General features: G+C 47.5%; 1 protein-coding gene across 1 annotated transcript in view; it reads left to right on the forward strand.

Annotated features, from left to right (window-relative positions):
• The window catches only part of LOC119973788 (mucin-19-like), a 129,383-nt gene extending 125,525 nt beyond the window's left edge, over positions 1-3,858 (forward strand). Inside the window, exon 54 of the mRNA XM_038812212.1 lies at positions 3,437-3,858. Within this exon, the coding sequence (XP_038668140.1) occupies positions 3,437-3,596 (160 nt within the window). The 3' untranslated portion in view covers positions 3,597-3,858. The remainder of the gene's footprint in view (positions 1-3,436) is intronic.
• The last annotated feature ends 14,819 nt before the right edge of the window (positions 3,859-18,677 follow it).

Below are 18,677 nucleotides of genomic sequence, written 5' to 3' on the forward strand. Positions count from 1 at the left end.
CCCGCTTCCTAACAACCGTGGTTTTTTTTTTGGTTAGAGGAGGAGGTAGGCTGGGAAACACTTGACTGTCACTTGACAACAGCCCCTCCACAAACCACCTTCAAATTAGGCTGACCGCACTGCACGTATGCAAATTTCCCCAGAACAGCTGATCAGTAGCTCTGCTCTGCTGCCCTCTGCTGGATGCTTGCCTTCACTCAAACACCTTGGGTCTCCTTCGCAGGTTCACCTTCAAATTAGGCTGACCGCACTGCACGTATGCAAATTTCCCCAGAACAGCTGATCAGTAGCTCTGCTCTGCTGCCCTCTGTGAAGCAACAGTGCTAACCACTTTGCTACCGTGCTGCCCATGGACTACTGTCCATAAGATTGCGGTGGCCTCCATAATCTTCAAAGGTTCTCCCAGTATGTGGCTAGTCTGGGCCTTGTGCTTCTTAGGTTTAAGAGCAGAATACTCATTCAGAGATTCTGGAATGTCTGTTCCCCATGACGGAGACATCAGCTCCTGAATCCAGTTCCATCTCTAAGGAATGAACGTTGATAAGCAGCCTTATCGGGGTGACCTTGGTAATGATGATGCAGTTTGATTGCATCATTTTATCCTTTAAGGGCTGGTATACTTGCAAGGCATGGGACTTAGGTTGTTTTGGCTTATGGCCTGGGCAGCATGTGCACTGATTCTGGCAACCTTGCCTAAGTAATGCCCTTCAACAGCCTGCAGCAGCCCTGCGGCTGACACTCCGGGAATGTTTCGAGAGTATATATGGGATTATCCAGCCCTTTTGAAAAGGTAGGATGCCCTTCCGGAATGTTGAGTTGATGATGGGCGAGGCATGTGGGTGCCTTCCCTGGATACGTTGGCTTCTATGTGAGGATCCTTCCGCCAACCTGAGGATGCTACTATCTGTTTCCATTGAAGTTCTTGCGCCCCTTTCTCACAATTCTCCAGGGACAAAGCTTTTTCGATAGCCTTTTTGAGGTCAAGGTTGGGCTCCGCCAGTAATTTCTTCAGGATTGTAACGTTGTTAATTTCACACACTAGCCCATTGCCTCGCATCTCGGTGAGGGACGGGCATATTTGCTGTACTCTGCCATTTTTAGCAACCGAGCAAAAATTTCCACAATGGGGACTCCGGGGATGTCCCAGCTGTGTTAAAATGGTAACGTTGGAGGATTTTGGAAGGCTTTGGGTCGTAGAGGTTTCCCACAAGTTCTGTGACCTCGTCGAACATTTTGGTGTTGGGGCCGCTGGATAGGTTAAGCTTTAGATAATGCGAAACATCAGGGCCCCACATGCTGTTAGGAGGATTACCTTTTGTCTCTCATCCACTTCAATGCCATTAACATGAAAAAAGTAGTGCAAGTGCTCGACATACTGGTCCCAGTCCTCTACCTTTGCACCATATGGCTCAAGTCTTCCAAAGAAAGACATTGCCGGAGATTTTCTCTTCCCGGAGTTTTCATCTGATGTTTAAAAAAAGGCTGCTCAGAATCCCATGCTTGATCCTCATCGCCAATGTAATATTTCCAGGAAGCGCAGACGGAAATGCAAAGCAGATTTATTCTCCAACACAAATAAAGCTGCAGCCACGATGGATGAAACAAATGTCCCATGCCAGGACTATCGGGAACTGCCAGTTTGGGTCTGGGGTCGATATTTAAGGCCCCGCTGGTGAGCCCCTATTGGGCAGGTCTCCGCCCGCTCGACACGGGAACTCATATTCTATGAAACTCAATGGGCGATCAATCAATGATTGGCGGTGGTCTTTGTGAGGATTATGAGACAGCTCACAAGGAATTCATTGAAGATGGAATTGGGAAAAGAAAGAACTTAATTTATACAGTGCTGTCCATGATCTCTGGATGTACCAAAGTGCTTGGCAACCAATTAAGAATTTTTGAAGTGAAGTCACTGTTGGAATGCAGAAAGTGAGAGTGTAAATTCAAAAGGTTATGGTTATCCTGCCAACTATACAGCGCAAAGGGAAGTGAATGGTGTTCATTTCAGTGAGTGGAAATTGACTTCCAGAAGATTGCGGAGATTGGATGGCAAAAAGCCACTGAGGGATTTAAAGATTATGAGAATTTTAAAATATCTTACATGTAATAAGCTGGAGGACCAGGACTCAGTGCGAGTTTGCGAAAATGGAGGTGATGGGTGAATAGGATTTTGAGTAGACCATGTCTTTTTGTCTGGCATAGCATTGGACAACTTAGAGTCTCAGGAGACCAAAAGGTAGTGGGTGGAATTCTTCCAAAAATGATGTGTCAATTTGGCCGGACAAACCGGTGAGAATCCTGCCAGTTATTCAGGCACGATTCCCATCGCAATCCACCCATCCTGAGTAATTTTGTTTTGGAGCTTGGGGAGATTCCTGCCAGGAACTAATGGCATTGGCCAGGCTGGCTCCCCAGAGAAAGGTTGCCCCAATCTCCAGCCAAACCTACAGCTGCCACCGACAGACCCTGGCAGTGCCAACCTGCCAGGGTGCAGACTCTGACCCTAATTACCCGGGGTCTCCAATGGCCTCCAAGCCCCACAGTATGGTCACCATGTCTGGTCTCCATTGGTGGAGACCAGTTGTGTTTCTCGCTGGCCTCGTGCTGCGCCAGAGGGGTGGGGGTGGGGTGGGGCAGAGGCGGAGGTGAATAGCTGGAGCCAGGAGACTCCAGCTAAAACGCGGAAATTCATATATAAATGAGTTTAGATACTCATTCAAATATGCAAATCTGATTCACGCCCAGCAAGGAGTCCAGTTCTGCATTTGGCGTGAACCCGTTTGGGCGTTCTCCCGCTATTCTCTGGGAATAGCGAGAGGTGTGCCGGGTGCAATACCGGGGGAGTATCACCCCCAATCATTTAGAGCAATCATGTCCGGAGGTGATGGAGGCATGAATAAGGATTCAAACAGCAGAGGAACCCATGTAGAATAAAGGACAGTGGGCAGAATTCTGGTTCTGGCAGAAAACCAGTAGTGATTCACTCTGGCCTGACACCACGCCACCAGGGAGTCAGCATCACACGGGGCTGGACTGTACGGCAAAAAGCAATTGAATTATATTAAAATAATGGAAATCCCGTCACTGGAGGGGGGGGGGGGAATCTCAAATCGAGGTCACCCTGGCTCAAATCCCGTTATGGCCCTCTCGTGAGATTTAGCGGCCATAACGGGATTGCGCGTTTGCCAAACGGGCTTGAAAGATTGTGCCTTGATAATGTTATTAGAGAGTTGTTGCTTTATCTCTGAATGTTGTTCCCTTCAAGGATTCCCTGCTATTTTCCACTTATTGGTTTAATTGAACTTATATTTTCAGACATTCAATATAATTTCTAATGGTAGCGTATGAAAAATATGCAACATTGAAGGCTTTTGATTTTTAGTTCAATGGTGTTTGTGTTTGTATCCCTGTAATGGATGTTTTTATCATCTTTCAGATATGATATCACCCTGAACCGAATAAAGCACATCTGTTCCTGCTGTTGTGAAGATCAAGTGGAAGAAAGACAATTAGAACTTCAATGTGATGTTTTACATAACACCTTCAACTATATTTACATCAAGTCATGTACATGCATTGAATGTAATGATAATTAATGATGTGGAAGTGGATTAACTCAGCGATATGCAATCTGTACGGGTGATTTGGGAATATAAAATTAATCCAAATGGGGAAAGATTTTTTATGCACGCTAGTTGCTAACTTTATCTTAATAATATGATACATGACAAGAATGTGAAAATCTAATTTCAAGTAAAATATTCCTCTCTTGTCTGAGGTTTGTGGAATCTTTCCTTTGTTTTGCAAACTTATTCACTTTTATGTAATTATAAATGATAATAAATGCCTTTAAACACATTGAATTTATCATGTAGTTCTCTTATTACAAGTTTTGATGAGCTTTGGCCCCAAATTTACAGAAAGTACTGAGTCACAAGGTTTTAAGTCAAACTTCAGGAACTGTCAATGGTACCTGACAGCTTCTTCTCTGAGCATTATTTCAGTCACCCAGACACTATTTGAACTTCGTTCCAAAAAATACTTCTGTTCTTTCTCCATTCCTCTTCCCACCTGGGCACTATTCCTTTGGTCTTACCCTCCCCATCTCCTACTGAACATGGCTCATACACTTTGCCCCTTTTTACTTTTCCCTACCTCTCCTCCTCAATCCTCTTTCTCCATTACTTATTTGTCTTCTCTCTCCCTCTTCCGTGCTTTCCACCTTTGTGCTCCAATTTGGGTCTCCCTCAGGCTGATATAATTATCTCTCCACCCTCCAATTGCCCTGTATTACATTCGATCTGAGCTTCCTGTGTGCAAGGTGCTCCAATGACCTGAACCAAGTGAACAATCTCTGCGACAGAGCAGGTAGGCCTAAAAGGTTTGTTGATATTGGGCCTTGAGCCCCATTTACATTAGGCTGGTGAGCTCTGGAACCATGCCAGGTATTCACAGGCAGCCCCGTGGCAAAAATGTTTCACACAATAACGCATAGAAATGAAGGGCACCAGGAAAGCTTGTCCAAACTAGTCTTGCAAAGCTGAAAAAGACTTTCAGTATTACTGGTGCCTGTATGACCGATTTATAATTTATAATAATCTTTATTGTTGCAAGTCGGCTTACATTAACACTGCAATGAAGTTACTGTAAAAAGCCCCTAGTCGCCACATTCTGGTGCCTGTTCGGGTACACGGAGGGAGAATTCAGTATGTCCAAATTACCTAACAGCACGTCTTTCGGGATTGTGGGAGGAAACCGGAGCACCGGGAGGAAACCCACGCAGACACAGGGGTCTGTGCAGACTCCGCACAGACAATGACCCAAGCTGGGAAGCGAACCTGGGACCCTGGCACTGTGAATGAACAGTGCTAACCACTGTGTTACCGTGCAGCCTGTTTTTTTTACTGGCATTTATAAATATTTAACTGGTTTTTGTTTCATTGCTGCAGACATCCTTCAGGTAACTACTTAGAGTGAATGCAAATGGTGGGGCTGGGTTTAGGGAATGACAGCCATGAGAGGAGGATTGATGGAGGGGACGGGGGCATCATCTGGAAAAGGAAACCCAATAAGAAGAATGGAAACTTATGGAGGAGTCCAGCTGGGGCAAGGTGGACCTGGAAAGGGAGGTAGAACAACTGGAAAAGAGAGGGCAATTGGGATATAAAACATAAAGAGGGAGAGGAGAATGATTCGGATTACGGGGGTAGTTGGAGGGACAGGGCTCAAGTTCAATGCAGCAGCTCCAACAATACTTAAGAAGGTCAACACCATCCACAACCCACTTTATTTACACCCCATCTATGACCTTAAACATTCACTCCCTCTGCCTCTGATGCACAGTGGCAGAAGTGTATACCATAAGCAAAATGCACTGCAGTAGCCCACCAAGAATCATTTGGCAACACCTCCACAACTTCTGTCATCCAGAAGGACAAGAGCTGCGGAAGCTTGGAAACAGCATTGCCTACAGGTTCCCCTCCAAGCCACATGCCATCCTGGCTTGGAATACGAACACACAAATTAGGAAGCGGAGTAGGCCACTCAGCCCCTCGAGCCTGCTCCCCCATCCAATAAGATCATGGCTGATCTGCTTCAACCCCACATACCTGCCTACCCGTGATAACATTTCATCCCCTTGTTAATCGGGAATCTATATAGCCCTGACTTAAAAATATTCAAAGACTCTGCTTCCATTGCCTTTTGAGGAAGAGAGTTCCAGAGACTCTCAACCCTCCGAGAGGAAAAAATTCTTCTCATCTCTGCCTTAAATGGGTGACCCCTTATTTTTAAGCAGTGTACTAGATTTTCCAACAAGAAGAAACATCCTCTCCAGATCCACCCTGTCAATACCCCTCAGGATCTTAAAGGTTTTGATCAAGTTGCCTCTAAACTGTAGTGGATACAAACCTAGCCTCTCCAACCTTTCCCCTTAAGACAACCTGTCTATTATTTGTATTAGTAGAGTAAACTGAATTGCTTCTCATGCATTTACATCTTTTCTTATTCAAGTGTCCCATTACAGCACACAATATTCCAGATGTGGTTGCCCTGTACAGCTGAAAAATAATCTCCCTACTTCTGTGATCAATTCCCCTCACAATAAACAATAACATGCTATTGGCTCTCCTAATTACTTGCTAAACCTGTATAACACGTCTTTTGTATTTCAGCCACTGGGATACCCAGATCCCTCTGCACTTCAGAGCTCTGTGATCTCTCAGTGTTTAGATTAAAAGCTTATTTTTTTTACTCTTTTCTTCCTGTCGAAATGGACAATTTCACATTTTCCCACATTATACATTTAACCTATCTATGTCCCTTTGTAGCCTCCTTATGTCTTCACAATTTACCTTCCTACCTATCTTTGTAATGATACATTCAGGCCCTTCAATCCAAGTCATTTATATAAATTGTAACATGTTGAGGCCCCAACACTCTGACTCCCCATCGGTCTCCCAAACCAGGTGACCCATATGCTGCTGTGTTGCCCTTAAAGGGACTATCACCACAAATCACCACAATCCTTAAATCCTTTATGCAATCCTCAATAACTAAATTACTCAGTCATAAATTCTAACTAAACATGAATTGGGCAATTATAGATCAAATCTTTGAGGCGTTTTTATGTTGCCTGTAAACTGGCATAATTCTGTTTTCTGAGATGCTTCCACAGGAACGACATCAAAAGGACAGCAATAGAGCATACCTGCTCTGGTAGATAGTTCATCATTACTTGTTTCCATGGAGACAGATCGGTCAGGTTACGGGTTCAAAAATATTTCTGATGGCCCAACACTAACCATTCACTGGGGCGTCTCTACTCTTCACGTGGTTCAAATGTTTTTTGAGTGATCGTCCCTCCACATCCACTTGGTATGGCAGGGGTCTGGTCTTAGAGACGATGGGGGGCAAATTTGAGTCAGTGTTAGCCATCACCGGGTGAAAAATGTGGCGAGAATCAGAAAACGTGATTCCCTCAAGTGAGATCGTAATTTCTGGTTTTCCAGACCTCTCGCCACAAAATGACAAATCCACCATGGAGTGCCGGGAATCTCATTTAAATCCATTATAATATCATTGGGGCGCCCTCCCTCTGGGTTTCCCCACTCACTGAATATTCATCAGTTGCCGGCGTGATGTCGCATCGCCATGATTTACTACACTGTATAAAAACACGAACCTGGAGACCTCACGTCTGAAGGGGATATCGGAGGTGAGCACTCACGTCACCATTACCATCCAGGATGCCTGTCAAGAGGGGGCATTGGAGAGGACGCATGGACCTGAATAAGTTCAACTTGAGGCCGGAGAGGTGGTTCAGTCTTAACATCTCGGCGGCTGGAGTCACTCCTAGGCTTTAGCGGCACTTTGTGTCTGTGAGCCTCGAGGTTTAAAGGGAACTGGCAGCTGGTTTGCAGGCAGCACTTCCCATGTTCACAAGCTGGGCTTGCGGCGATATCACCGCTGAGGGATTTCCCTTCCAGGGTGGCAGCTGGAAAGTGGGTGGGAGCAGGTGAATCCATAGGGTCAGCACTGGGAGTGGGTGAGATCCAGCCAATGAATGGACGTATCATGGGGTTCACAAACGCTGGTTGACAAATCTCAGTCACTATTACCCCCTCGGAGGTCAGAAATCCTGGTGTTTATATCCACCTTAAGTCTGCAGTGGGCACGCTCTCAGCACTTTGTCAGCCGTTGGCACCCTCACCACCCAAGCAGAGTGGCAGACAGAGGCCTGAGCATTCATGTTGTTGTGGGAGGGGTTTGGTCTTACACTCCATGGATGGGGAGGGTTGGGAGGGAGGGCTGCGGTGGGGTGGGACCTCTGCCAGCCGTGTCATGTCTTTATTGCGTTGTCAGTGTGGGAGATGGGAGGGACATAGCGTTGCAATTCTCACACACTCCACACGGAGTGTGTGCAGGGGTTTGTGGAGCATGGTGTCGTGGAATGAAACCGTGGAGGGTCTGTACAAATGGGCAAAATGATGTTTGATACAAGAGCAATATTGCAATGGTGACTTATCCCTATTAGTGGCTAAGTTCACCAATACGCACTAGATGCCTGTCGTTTCTGACTCTTCCGCGCTCTCTCGTCATGCCTAGATGTATCTCCCAGGATGAGGATGAGGTTGAGGCCGTCTGCTGCCTTTCAAAACTTGTTGCCTGATTTGATCTTGGCGGGCATCCCTTGGGGAGACTGGATCTCGAGGGTCCGGGCCCACTTTCAGCTGCACAGATGTTGTAGTGCTGCCCTACTCGGTGTGGGGGGCTGGAGGTGTGTCACTCACAGGGATGGGGAACGTGTCAGATGGGCTGGACATCCCCAGGTTCTGCTGGATGTACGGCCGGGGACTGCGCTCCATCCATTCCTCCTTTCTTCATGTGCCCGGAGGTCCCTGGGCTCCTCCATGGGATAGAGGGGAAGCTGGGGTGTGATGCAGAGGCCCCGCCGTTCTCCACCACTGACACTTGTGGATTCCTACTCATGTCTTCACCATGCTGTTAAAGCACTGCACTGTGGATCTGATGCCCGCAGCCATGGAGACCATGGAGCTAATCCTGAAGTGGACATGTCCTGACATGAAATGCACATCCTGTGCAAAGGTCTCTACTGTGGCCGACCCACTCGCAGTGTTGGCCTAGTTGTGTTGGAGTGATGGTACCATGTCATTGGACAAAAGGCGGTGGGGGTCCTCCAGTTGGCCTTGCAGTCCGAAGAGGGATGTTGTAATCCGTTCCTGGTGCCCACGACTCTGCCGTTGCAGTTCCACCAGTTCTGGGATGACCGGACCCAGGATTACATCTTTGGCCTGGGGCTCCGGTGAGTCCTGGGCTCTGGTATTCCCCTAAGTGCCGATTCGCTGGGACGTTCTTCCTTCTGCCTGCTCTGGATCTTCAGCTGTGAGATGCTCACGAGTCAATGACCCATAAACCTGCCTACTAGTTAATCCCACCATGGTCTGCGCTGGTGGAGGGTGCGCGTACCAGCTGTGACGTCTCCTCGATGCTTGTTTCCCTCGGAGTTGCACAGGTCTAGGTTGCCCAGAAGGCGCGAGGAAGGTCTAGGTTGGTCGGCTGATTGACCTGTAAGGGAAGTGAGATGGCATTTGTGCATCTCGGCGATAAATTATAGGAGATAGTAAACTCACGTGAGGCTTGTACCATAACTGCGTGTCTTGACGGTTCTCACTTCTGTTTGCTGCCCTCACTTAGACCTATGCACAGATGTGGCCCTGCTTATCGCTTGCCAGCTCAATGGCTCTTCCCTCAAAGAGCGAGCCAGCGTGAAATGTGTCCAGATCGGGTGTGTGAGGCCAGCATCAGTGGGACCATGCCGGGCGCCATGTCTAATCTCTCTACCAGGGAACCACTAGACTAAGGGGACACTGAGGCAGGTGCACTGTCTTATAGGAGGAATCGAATGATGCAGAGCCAGGGCAGGCAAATGATGAGGACGAGGAGGCTGAAATGAGGAACCAGGGAGGCCTTGATTTTGCGTTCCTTCAGATGGGTTCCCAAGGCTTGCCTTCTGTCTGAGAACAAAGACACCGCCTCCTTTCCAGAAATCTCACACAAAACTATGCCATGAGCCCAATATCGGATCATTACCTCAGGAATAAAGTTTGCTGCCCAAACGTCTTTCACCAGGCACTGATGAGGTAAACATCCATCGAATACGCGGGACACTCCAGGCTGTTGAACAGAGTAATAATTTCTCTGATGATGTTTAAGTTAAACCAAAACAAAATCCAATCTGAATTAATTTATACTTGGGATATGTACAAAGAAATAAACGTCACCTGTGCAAATCCATTGCTGTGCTCACTATTTAATAAGTCTTCATTTGTTATGTTACAATTAAGAAATCCCCTCCTCCCCCGTCACTGACAGCGACTTCAAGGGCAGATTGTTCACCATGTTGCCTTGTTGGCCCAGATGACGTTGACAGTTATCCCAGGCCAACAAGTTCTGAGCAGGTTCTGTCTGAGAGGTTGTGTTCAGTGACATGGCTGGGAAATCCTCAGTTGGCATGGACTCTGAGGATGGTACGGTGACCAAAGAGATGAGAGACAGCCTACCCGCCAGCCTGAAGTATGTCTGGACCTCTCTGCTCACCGTTAATAGATGAGGACCCATCTGGAAGACTGGGTGCTGCACCATCTCCCACACCGGCTATGACCTCCTGAGATCATTGCCTGTGTAAGGGCTTGTTACAGGTCCAAGCATAACCTCAGGAACCCCTCATTCTGTCTCTGGAACAGCTTCTCCATGAGAGACGCCACCCTCTCAATGGATGAGGGTGTGTGATTGTAGCTCAGGATCAACACAGTGTTCATTCTCTACATGGACTCTTCCATGACATCAAAGTGACTTAGTGATTGTACACTTTCTCAGAATTACTTATAAGATGACTTGGCATTCCTTTCACTCCCTGCCTGTCCTTTTGTCCACTGAGCTCTTACATTCCTCACTGATATCAGCCTCTCTGTGACCTGAGGACCTTCCTTGTTAAGCTCCAATGGTAACTCTATAACAGCTAGAAAACAGGACTTGACTTCTTCAACTCCAAGTTTATTGTGTTCAGCAATCCTTTCTCACAATGTCATCTGTACCCCTTTATATTTGGTTCAGTCTATTAAACAATAAGTGTAATCTACTAAACAATTAAAATCCCAATTCCAACTGAAGTATTCGGGAATATTAACTCTTTCCGAACATTCCTCCTTGCTCACATCCAAGCTCCAGGGCTCCCAGCTCATAGCTGGCCAGGATTGTGAGGTTCACCAAGCCACCACAAGTGGCAGATCTCTCAGTGTTGCTATGGCTACGTTTCTCCTGTAAGCACAAAGCTCCATTCAGTACTCAACTCTCCACCGCCAGCACCATGCCATACTATTCATGCTTCCTTTCATCCCTGTTAACCACGTGGATGTTTCCAATCCTTTTGCACATCTGACCCTTTTATGCACCCAGTGTTTCTGACCTTCTCTCCAGACTGAACACACAGGGCAGAGATGTGTTCTGAGTGTCCCTGATTCGTGCACCTATGAGTGCAACCATAGACAGGCACCCTTCCACATTTTTCTACACTGTACCATGCTCACGCAGAATTTGTCCTTGCTGACTTCAGCTGCCATCCCATGGAGAGATGGGTGGTCTCCATCTTCCATCCCGCAGCATCAGGATGTTCCTCCTGGCTGTCACCCCCCCCCCCCCCCCCCCAACCCACCCACCACCACCACCTCCATCTCCACATGGGCCTGCAGGAAGCTATTTGAAAATCTGGGCTTTTGTCGCACACTTGGAGTACCCTCCCGCCGGGAGTGTCTTCCGGATGCTGCCACCACTATGATGCAGATCTCCCTCTGCCTCCTCTGTTGTCTTCAGTTACCTCTGGCAACCACCTTTAAACTTTATGCTGGGCTGCCGAGCACGGAAGCTAACAATATTGCCGACACTCACTCAGGCAGATATTGTCGGACACCCCCGGAGTGGTCCAGGCATTGGGACCTCATTCGTAGTAGGCTGATAGTCCTTTGCACCACCCGCGCTTGTGGAGACATGGCAGCAATTGTACCTTTCCTCAGCCTGTGTTCCCGGGTGTCTGAGTTGCATCATCAGTCACTAATCACCCAGCAACCATCCGTCAAGGCGAGCTGGAGCAATGAACAGCCTTGGCATGTGTGAGTGGCACAGTATGTAGGCATCATAGGAGCTGCCAGGGTACCTCGCACACACCTCTGGGATCTGGGGTCACAAATAATTTGGAGCTTGATACCCCTTCCTATTGACAAAGGTGGCCGGTTGGCACGTTAATGACCACATGGGTGCAATCAATGGCACCCTGTATGCGGAGTATCATGCAATTTCTGAAAATCTGGCCCATTCAGCTTGGCTTTGTCATCCTGAAATGCTTGAGTATGTTAACCTGCCTAAACAGACTGTCAGTCACCAGCCAGATGTAGCTCTGTGCAGATGACTGGGAGACTCTGCAAAGGTCACCCACTGACCCCTGTAATGATCCAGAGGCACAGTTGGTAAAGGCGAGAGTGACCTTTACAGCCACGGGCATTAGGTGTCCACCCACAAATCTGGAGGCCACCTTTGGCCCAATCATCTAGCATATGGATGTGGCGGCTTCCCTTGAATGCTGAAGTCTCTGGCAGCACTGGACCTCTGTCATGTTTAGGTAGGTGGGTCGTTGCTTGTACACCCTGGGAGCTAGATAGTGGCGTCTTCTGAGCAGGAGCTCATTCTGAGCAGGAGCTGGTTGCAATACTTCCCAGCATACAATCTGTCAGACTTGATGGATGCGAGGACATGTCCTCTCACTGGGGTAGAGGTGGCATGGTGGTATTGTCACTCAACTTGTAATCCACAGATCCAGTTGTGTGTGTGTAAAAGTGTGTATGTGTATGAATTTGTGTGTGTGTATGTGTGTATGCGTGTGTGTGTGTGAATGCATGTGTGTGTATGCGTGTGTATGTATGTGTGCGTATGTGAATGCATGTGTGTGTGTGCATGCATGTGTGTGTATTTGTGTGTGTGTGTGTATGTGTGTGTGTATGTGTATTTGTGTGTGTGTGTGGGTGTATATGTGTGTGTCTGTGTGTATTTGCATGCGCGCGTGTGTGTGTGTGTGTATGTGCATGCGTATGTATGTGTGTGTGCATGTGTGTATGTGTTTGTATTTGCACGCGCGTGTGTGCGTGTGTGTGCGTATGTGTGTGTGTGTGTGTATGTGTGGGTGTGTGGGTGTTTGTGTGTGTTCGTGCGAGTTGGTGGTGGATAGCACAATTGCTTCACAGCTCCAGGGTCCCAGGTTCGATTCCGGCTTGGGTCACTGTCTGTGTGGAGTCTGCACATCCTCCCCGTGTGTGCGTGGGTTTCCTCCGGGTCCTCCGGTTTCCTCCCACAGTCCAAAGATGTGCAGGTTAGGTGGATTGGCCATGATAAATTGCCCTTAGTGTCCAGAATTGCCCTTAGTGTTGGGTGGGGTTACTGGGTTATGGGGATAAGGTGGTGGTGTTGACCTTGGGTAGGGTGCTCTTTCCAAGAGCCGGTGCTGACTCGATGGGCCGAATGGCCTCCTTCTGCACTGTAAATTCTATGATATCTATGATGACCTGAGAGAATCATAGAATCCCTACAGTGCTGAAGGAGGCAATCGGCTCATCGAGTCTGCAGAGACTCTCTGAAGGAGCACCATACCTTGGCCGAGTCCCTATCCTATCCCCAGAACCCCACCTAGGGGCAATTTAGTACGTCCAATCCACCTAGCCTGCATATCTTTGGACTGTGGGAGGAAGCAAGAGCCCTGTAGGAAACCCACAACGACATGGGAAGAACGTGCAAACTCCACACAGACAGTCACCTGATGTTGGAATCGAACCCGGGTCTCTGGCGCTGTGAGGCAGCAGTGCTAACCACTGTGCCGCCCCGGCAGTACTGCCAGGACGTACACCTAACTTGAGTATACAGTTGCCGATCACTTAAGAAGCTGCATTACAGGTATGAAGGCTGAAGGGCAGAAGAAAGATCCATTGTGAAGCTTACAAGGACTCCAGTAGAGCATGTGGAGGTCCATTGCGAGACTCAGTTTAAATCAGGGTCGAAGGACCGAACCAGATCCTAAAAAGGTGAAATAAGATTTGAAATTCAGCGCAATAATCTGGCAGCACTGGCGGACTGGATTATTTTAATGAGCTCAGCTTGAAGAATGCTGCAGCCCAGATTCAGAGTTAGTGTCACAACACACGACGACCGTGTGCAAATGGCAAAAAAAAATGAATCAAGAATCAGAGGAAAAAATCAGCTTCAATTCAATTCTCCAAGTCTTAGAAAGCAACCGGCTGACCAAACGGACCTGTTCAAAAGATTTTCTGCAAATTGTTGAAGTTTAAAACAGCTTTGTCGCCATGACAGCGGACTGCCAAATCCTGAGCACCCGGAGGAAACCCACACTGACACGGGTAGGACGTACAAGCTCCGCACAGACAGTCACCTCAGGTCGGAATTGAACCTAGGTCCCTGGCGGTGTGAGGCAGCAGTGCTAATCACTGTGCCATCATGTCACTCCTAACCTACTTTAGCCTAAGAAAAATGAAACCAGGAGTGCCAAAAGCGGGGGAACCGATAGGCGTTTTGGAAATTATTATGCAGATTGGCTGAAAGCTGTAACTATGGTGATATTAAGATACAGCTCATAAGAATGGCTGATGATATTCTTTTAAACGTACTCCAATTTAAAGAAGATCTGACTTTGAAAAAAGCCATCCAAATCTTCAGACAATCGCAAGTCCGCCAGCAAAACCAACCCATTTTGAATGGCAGATGTGAGCAACCCCAACAGTCCAACTCAGAAAGCAAAACAAAGGCAAAGGGACTACAGCAGGGGTGGGCAAACTTTTCTGTGCAAGGGCCACATTCAGAAATTCACAATTTTAAAGGGCCGCATAGTATATTAAGTAAAATAATTAATATTTAAAATAGCCAAAATAAAAGGTTTTTAAAGAAAAAAAAGTAATAAATTTTTATTAATTAATATTTTAAAGTAGAAACTTTACATGAAACACATTTATTTGAAAAACAAAGTAACTCAGTTTAAAGAAAAAAAAGCAATACATTTTTATTAATTAAAATTTTAAAGTAGAAACTTCACATGAAACACATGTTGTGCTGAGCAATGATCACCCTACTCAAGTCAACGTATCCACCCTATACCAGTAACCCAACAGCCCCCCCCCCCCCCATTAACCTTAATTTAAAAAAATATATATTTAAAAAAAAAAAAAAAATTTTTTTAATGACTTGATCTTGGTGGGCCGCATAAAGACCTTTGGCGGGCCGCATGCGGCCCGCGGGCCGTAGTTTGCCCACCCCTGGACTACAGGGAAAGAAAAGCAATACCCAAACAAAGCATAAGGTGGCACCAAAGTCTGCAGATGAATGAGCAGTGTCCAGCAATCACAGTGTCGCACTTTTACTGCAACCTTATGGGGTACTTTTAGCACAGTGGGCTAAACAGCTGGCTTGTAATGCAGAACAAGGCCAGCAGCGTGGGTTCAATTCCTGTACAGGCCTCCCTGAACAGGCGCCGGAATGTGGCGACTAGGGTTTTTTCATGGTAACTTCACTGCAGCCTACTTGTGACAATAAGCAATTATTATTATTATTATTACTTTTGATACTCTGCACTTCTCAAGGGTTTGGACTTATACATCTTTCCAAATGAGTCCAATCAGTAGATGAGCCAAAGCTAGAAGAAGTCCGACAATGCTTCTTGGAAGAAATGAAGGACGCCAGATTCACATTATGGAATGTTGACATAGTTCTAAATGGTCACCTCATGAATTTTAATTTTGAAACAGGAGCCAGTGTGATGCTCCTGTCTGATCAGGAACTGTCACTAAAAGACATCTGGCTATGGATGAGGCACACCACTGTATGGTCCCAGAGAAATTCAACTGCCAGTTATTGGCATGATTCCAGGAGCTGCTACTGTTTGGCAACAAACAAATAATCAAAGATTCTTTGTCATGGATAAGCAACCCTTTTCGCTCCTGAGCAAAAATGCCTATGTTGCTGTCAATCTCCTCAGTGGTGGGAAGACGTCCAAACAACCACTCTGGTCAGCTACATTGCATTGGACTCTCCTGAAAGTCCATCAGCGCTGATGATCTCGACTAGAACATCAGTTCAGAATTGCCCTCGCTCTTTGCAGAGGCAGTTATTCCAGCTCCTTTGCAGATGGCACCAAGCCAGCCAAACCTCCAGATGTGCACCAACAAACTGAAAACAGGAGATACAAGGGGGGGGGGGGGGGGGGAGCAGCTAGAGATGGCAGAGCCCCAACTTCAGAGTCAAACTGTGGATGTCACAGAACCAGGAGAAATTATTGTAACAAAGCTGGAGCTTCAAGCTCACACGCACAACATGGAGTTGATCCTGGAGCAGGGGAGGAGAGACCATCAACTCACCAAGACAAAACCCAGCGAGTGCACAAGAACATAAGAACTAGGAGCAGGAGTAGGCCATCTGGCCCCTCGAGCCTGCTGCGCCATTCAATGAGATCATGGCTGATCTTTAAGGAACTGAGTGCCGCGTTAGAAGCCAAACTGCAAGTTAAGTCCAAGGATGACGAACACACAAACATATGGGAGGTAAACCTTTAAATTCCAGGAAGAACATGGTGGACTTCACTGACAAAGAAACCCCAAGTCTGCTCGATGAATGACCGGAGTGTACATTCTCTCCCACAGGAGACAGGTAAGCCCACAGAATCCGACAAAGGAAGACCGATTTTGACAAAAAGAAAAATGCAACACTAAGGAATATAAGAAGTGGACCAGATGTTGACACCCAAGTATTTGAAACACCAGGTACTAACATTTCAACTCCACACCAATTAATTTGACCCAAACCAATCGAGATTACCACATCTTCAAACTCAAAGAATGAGATCTGGAAGAGTCATGAAACATCCAGACCACCAGAATCTGTAAAGTCAGAGACTTCTGGGGAGAAGGAGTAACATGTAAGTATTATTGTAAATACATTTGCATAAAGGCTTGGAGGGGATGGTGTGGTATCAGGGTGTTCAGGACTGTAGGGGTTATTGTAGGACAGGCGAAATAGTACTTCCCACGTTATGATATCGTCACATGGGAGTAGTAGAGGATAGTTGTGAGTTTGATAGAATTCAGCTTGGACATAGCATCCAGTTAGGATGTATGTTTACAGGGGTGTTATTCATAAACTCTTATTATTCAAACATCCAGTCTCTAGACTTCTCCAAGAGATAATATACAATCTTACAACAATGTCTAACATCATAATTCTCTTTTTCCTTTTTGCGCGACATCTGCCTCACCTTCTTTCAATCATCTGCTTTAGCAAGTTCTCCTGCCTTAGAATATGACCAATCCAATTTTAAAAAAATAAATAAATTTAGAATACCCAATTATTTTTTCCAATTAAAGGGCAATTTAGCATGGCCAATCCACCTATCCTGCACATCTTTTGGGCTGTGGGGATGAATGTGCAAACTCCTCACGGACCAATCCAATTTTGTTGCCTTTTGTGATATACCAAAGGACCGTTCCTCCTCCATTCATTCTGAGAACATCTTCATTATATTTTCTCCAATTCATTCACTTCATCCTTCTGAACCATGTTTCACAACTCTTTGCGTGTCCACTTTTCTCAAGGTTAAAGATCCCTGAACACTCCAAATCAGGGACATGATTCTCCTCTTCCCCTACGCAGAAATCACATTCGGCGACTGGACAGCGAATCTGTTTTGGCGCCAAAACCGGGGGCGGTGCTGGTTTTCGGTTTCTCCACCCCCTGAAAAGCGGCGTACTCGAGCCAAGTATCAGGGATCACCCGCGTTGCACCATCCCCGACCGGCCAAGTTCCTGACGGCGTGGGTTACGTGTGCTCACAACGTTCGGGAATCTCGCGTGGCGGCTGCGGGGACTCAATCTGGCCCGCGGGCGGGGGGGGGGGTTCATTCAAGGCTGGGGGCACTGTGGGCGGGCGGTCCGGGGTGCGCAAGTGGCCGAAGGGGGGTACTACCTTTGCGGTCAGTGTCCGCGGGCCGAGTCTGCCATGAAGCACGGCGCGGTCGCTGCAGGCCGCCGCCATGCGTGTGCGTGGCTACAGAACCAGAAATGCTCAGGGCCATATCGGCAACTAGAGCTGCAAGCTCTATGCTGCCTCCCTGCTGGACCACTGTTTTCACGCCAGCGTGGGAACGTGGTCTCCCAAATAGAGAATCCAGCCCCAGATCTTTGTTAATTTTTTTTCTTTAAGATCACTACTCATTCTAATGCCAGGCAGTTCTTTTGCGGGATTCCCCATCCCTCAGACTCATGTTGACGACGGGGAAGGATTTGCGGACCTTGACGACAGCAAAACTGAGCAACTGTTGAGGGACTAGCATCGGCACCAAGTGAAAATCAATTGATTCCATCAAGAAACGGTGCCGGATTTGCTGGATTTGCGATTGACACTTAGGAGGCTGACAAGCTGCAGCCGCATATACACACTTCACTCCCTACACCCAACATCCCAGCCGATGTGAAGCAGTGAGGAGAGCCGCATCCCCCACCTCCGCCACCCCAGGGAATCAATGGAACTGTGTAATAGAATGGCCAGCTCACGTGCAGGGATCACCCAGGTGGACGTTGGAAAGTGCTACTATGGGCAGGAGTCAGACGTTGTCGAACGATGTATAGCACCAGAGCTCATCACAGAGCTGGTTGTCATCATCCTCCATCACATTCCTAACCTGCTGTTACTGCCAGCCCAGGGCCCACACCCCGTAGGGAGGCAGGTAGGAATCATGGAGGGGGTTGCAGTTGGGGGGGAGGTGGTGGTTGGCCGGGTGAAGGTTGGGGGTGGGATGCAGTGTCTGTGCCCCTCGCCAGACACTCCCACATTCCCCCCTCCCTGTCGGTGAACCTGGAGACAATCAGAGAGTCCTTGCGCGTTGACCCTGGCTCATACGTTTTGCAGCCTCCCGTGCCTGCCTGGGCCCAATGCCCTGCCTATCCTCACCCATCCCTTCATCCTCCTCGTTGGACGAGGCCTGGCAGTCATCCTCCTCCTCCAGCACATCGCCCCTCTGCTGCACGATGTTGTGGGGACGCAGCAAACCGCAACCATAT

The sequence above is a fragment of the Scyliorhinus canicula genome, chromosome 11 (genome assembly GCF_902713615.1).
Source record: "Scyliorhinus canicula chromosome 11, sScyCan1.1, whole genome shotgun sequence".
Taxonomy (NCBI): domain Eukaryota; kingdom Metazoa; phylum Chordata; class Chondrichthyes; order Carcharhiniformes; family Scyliorhinidae; genus Scyliorhinus; species Scyliorhinus canicula.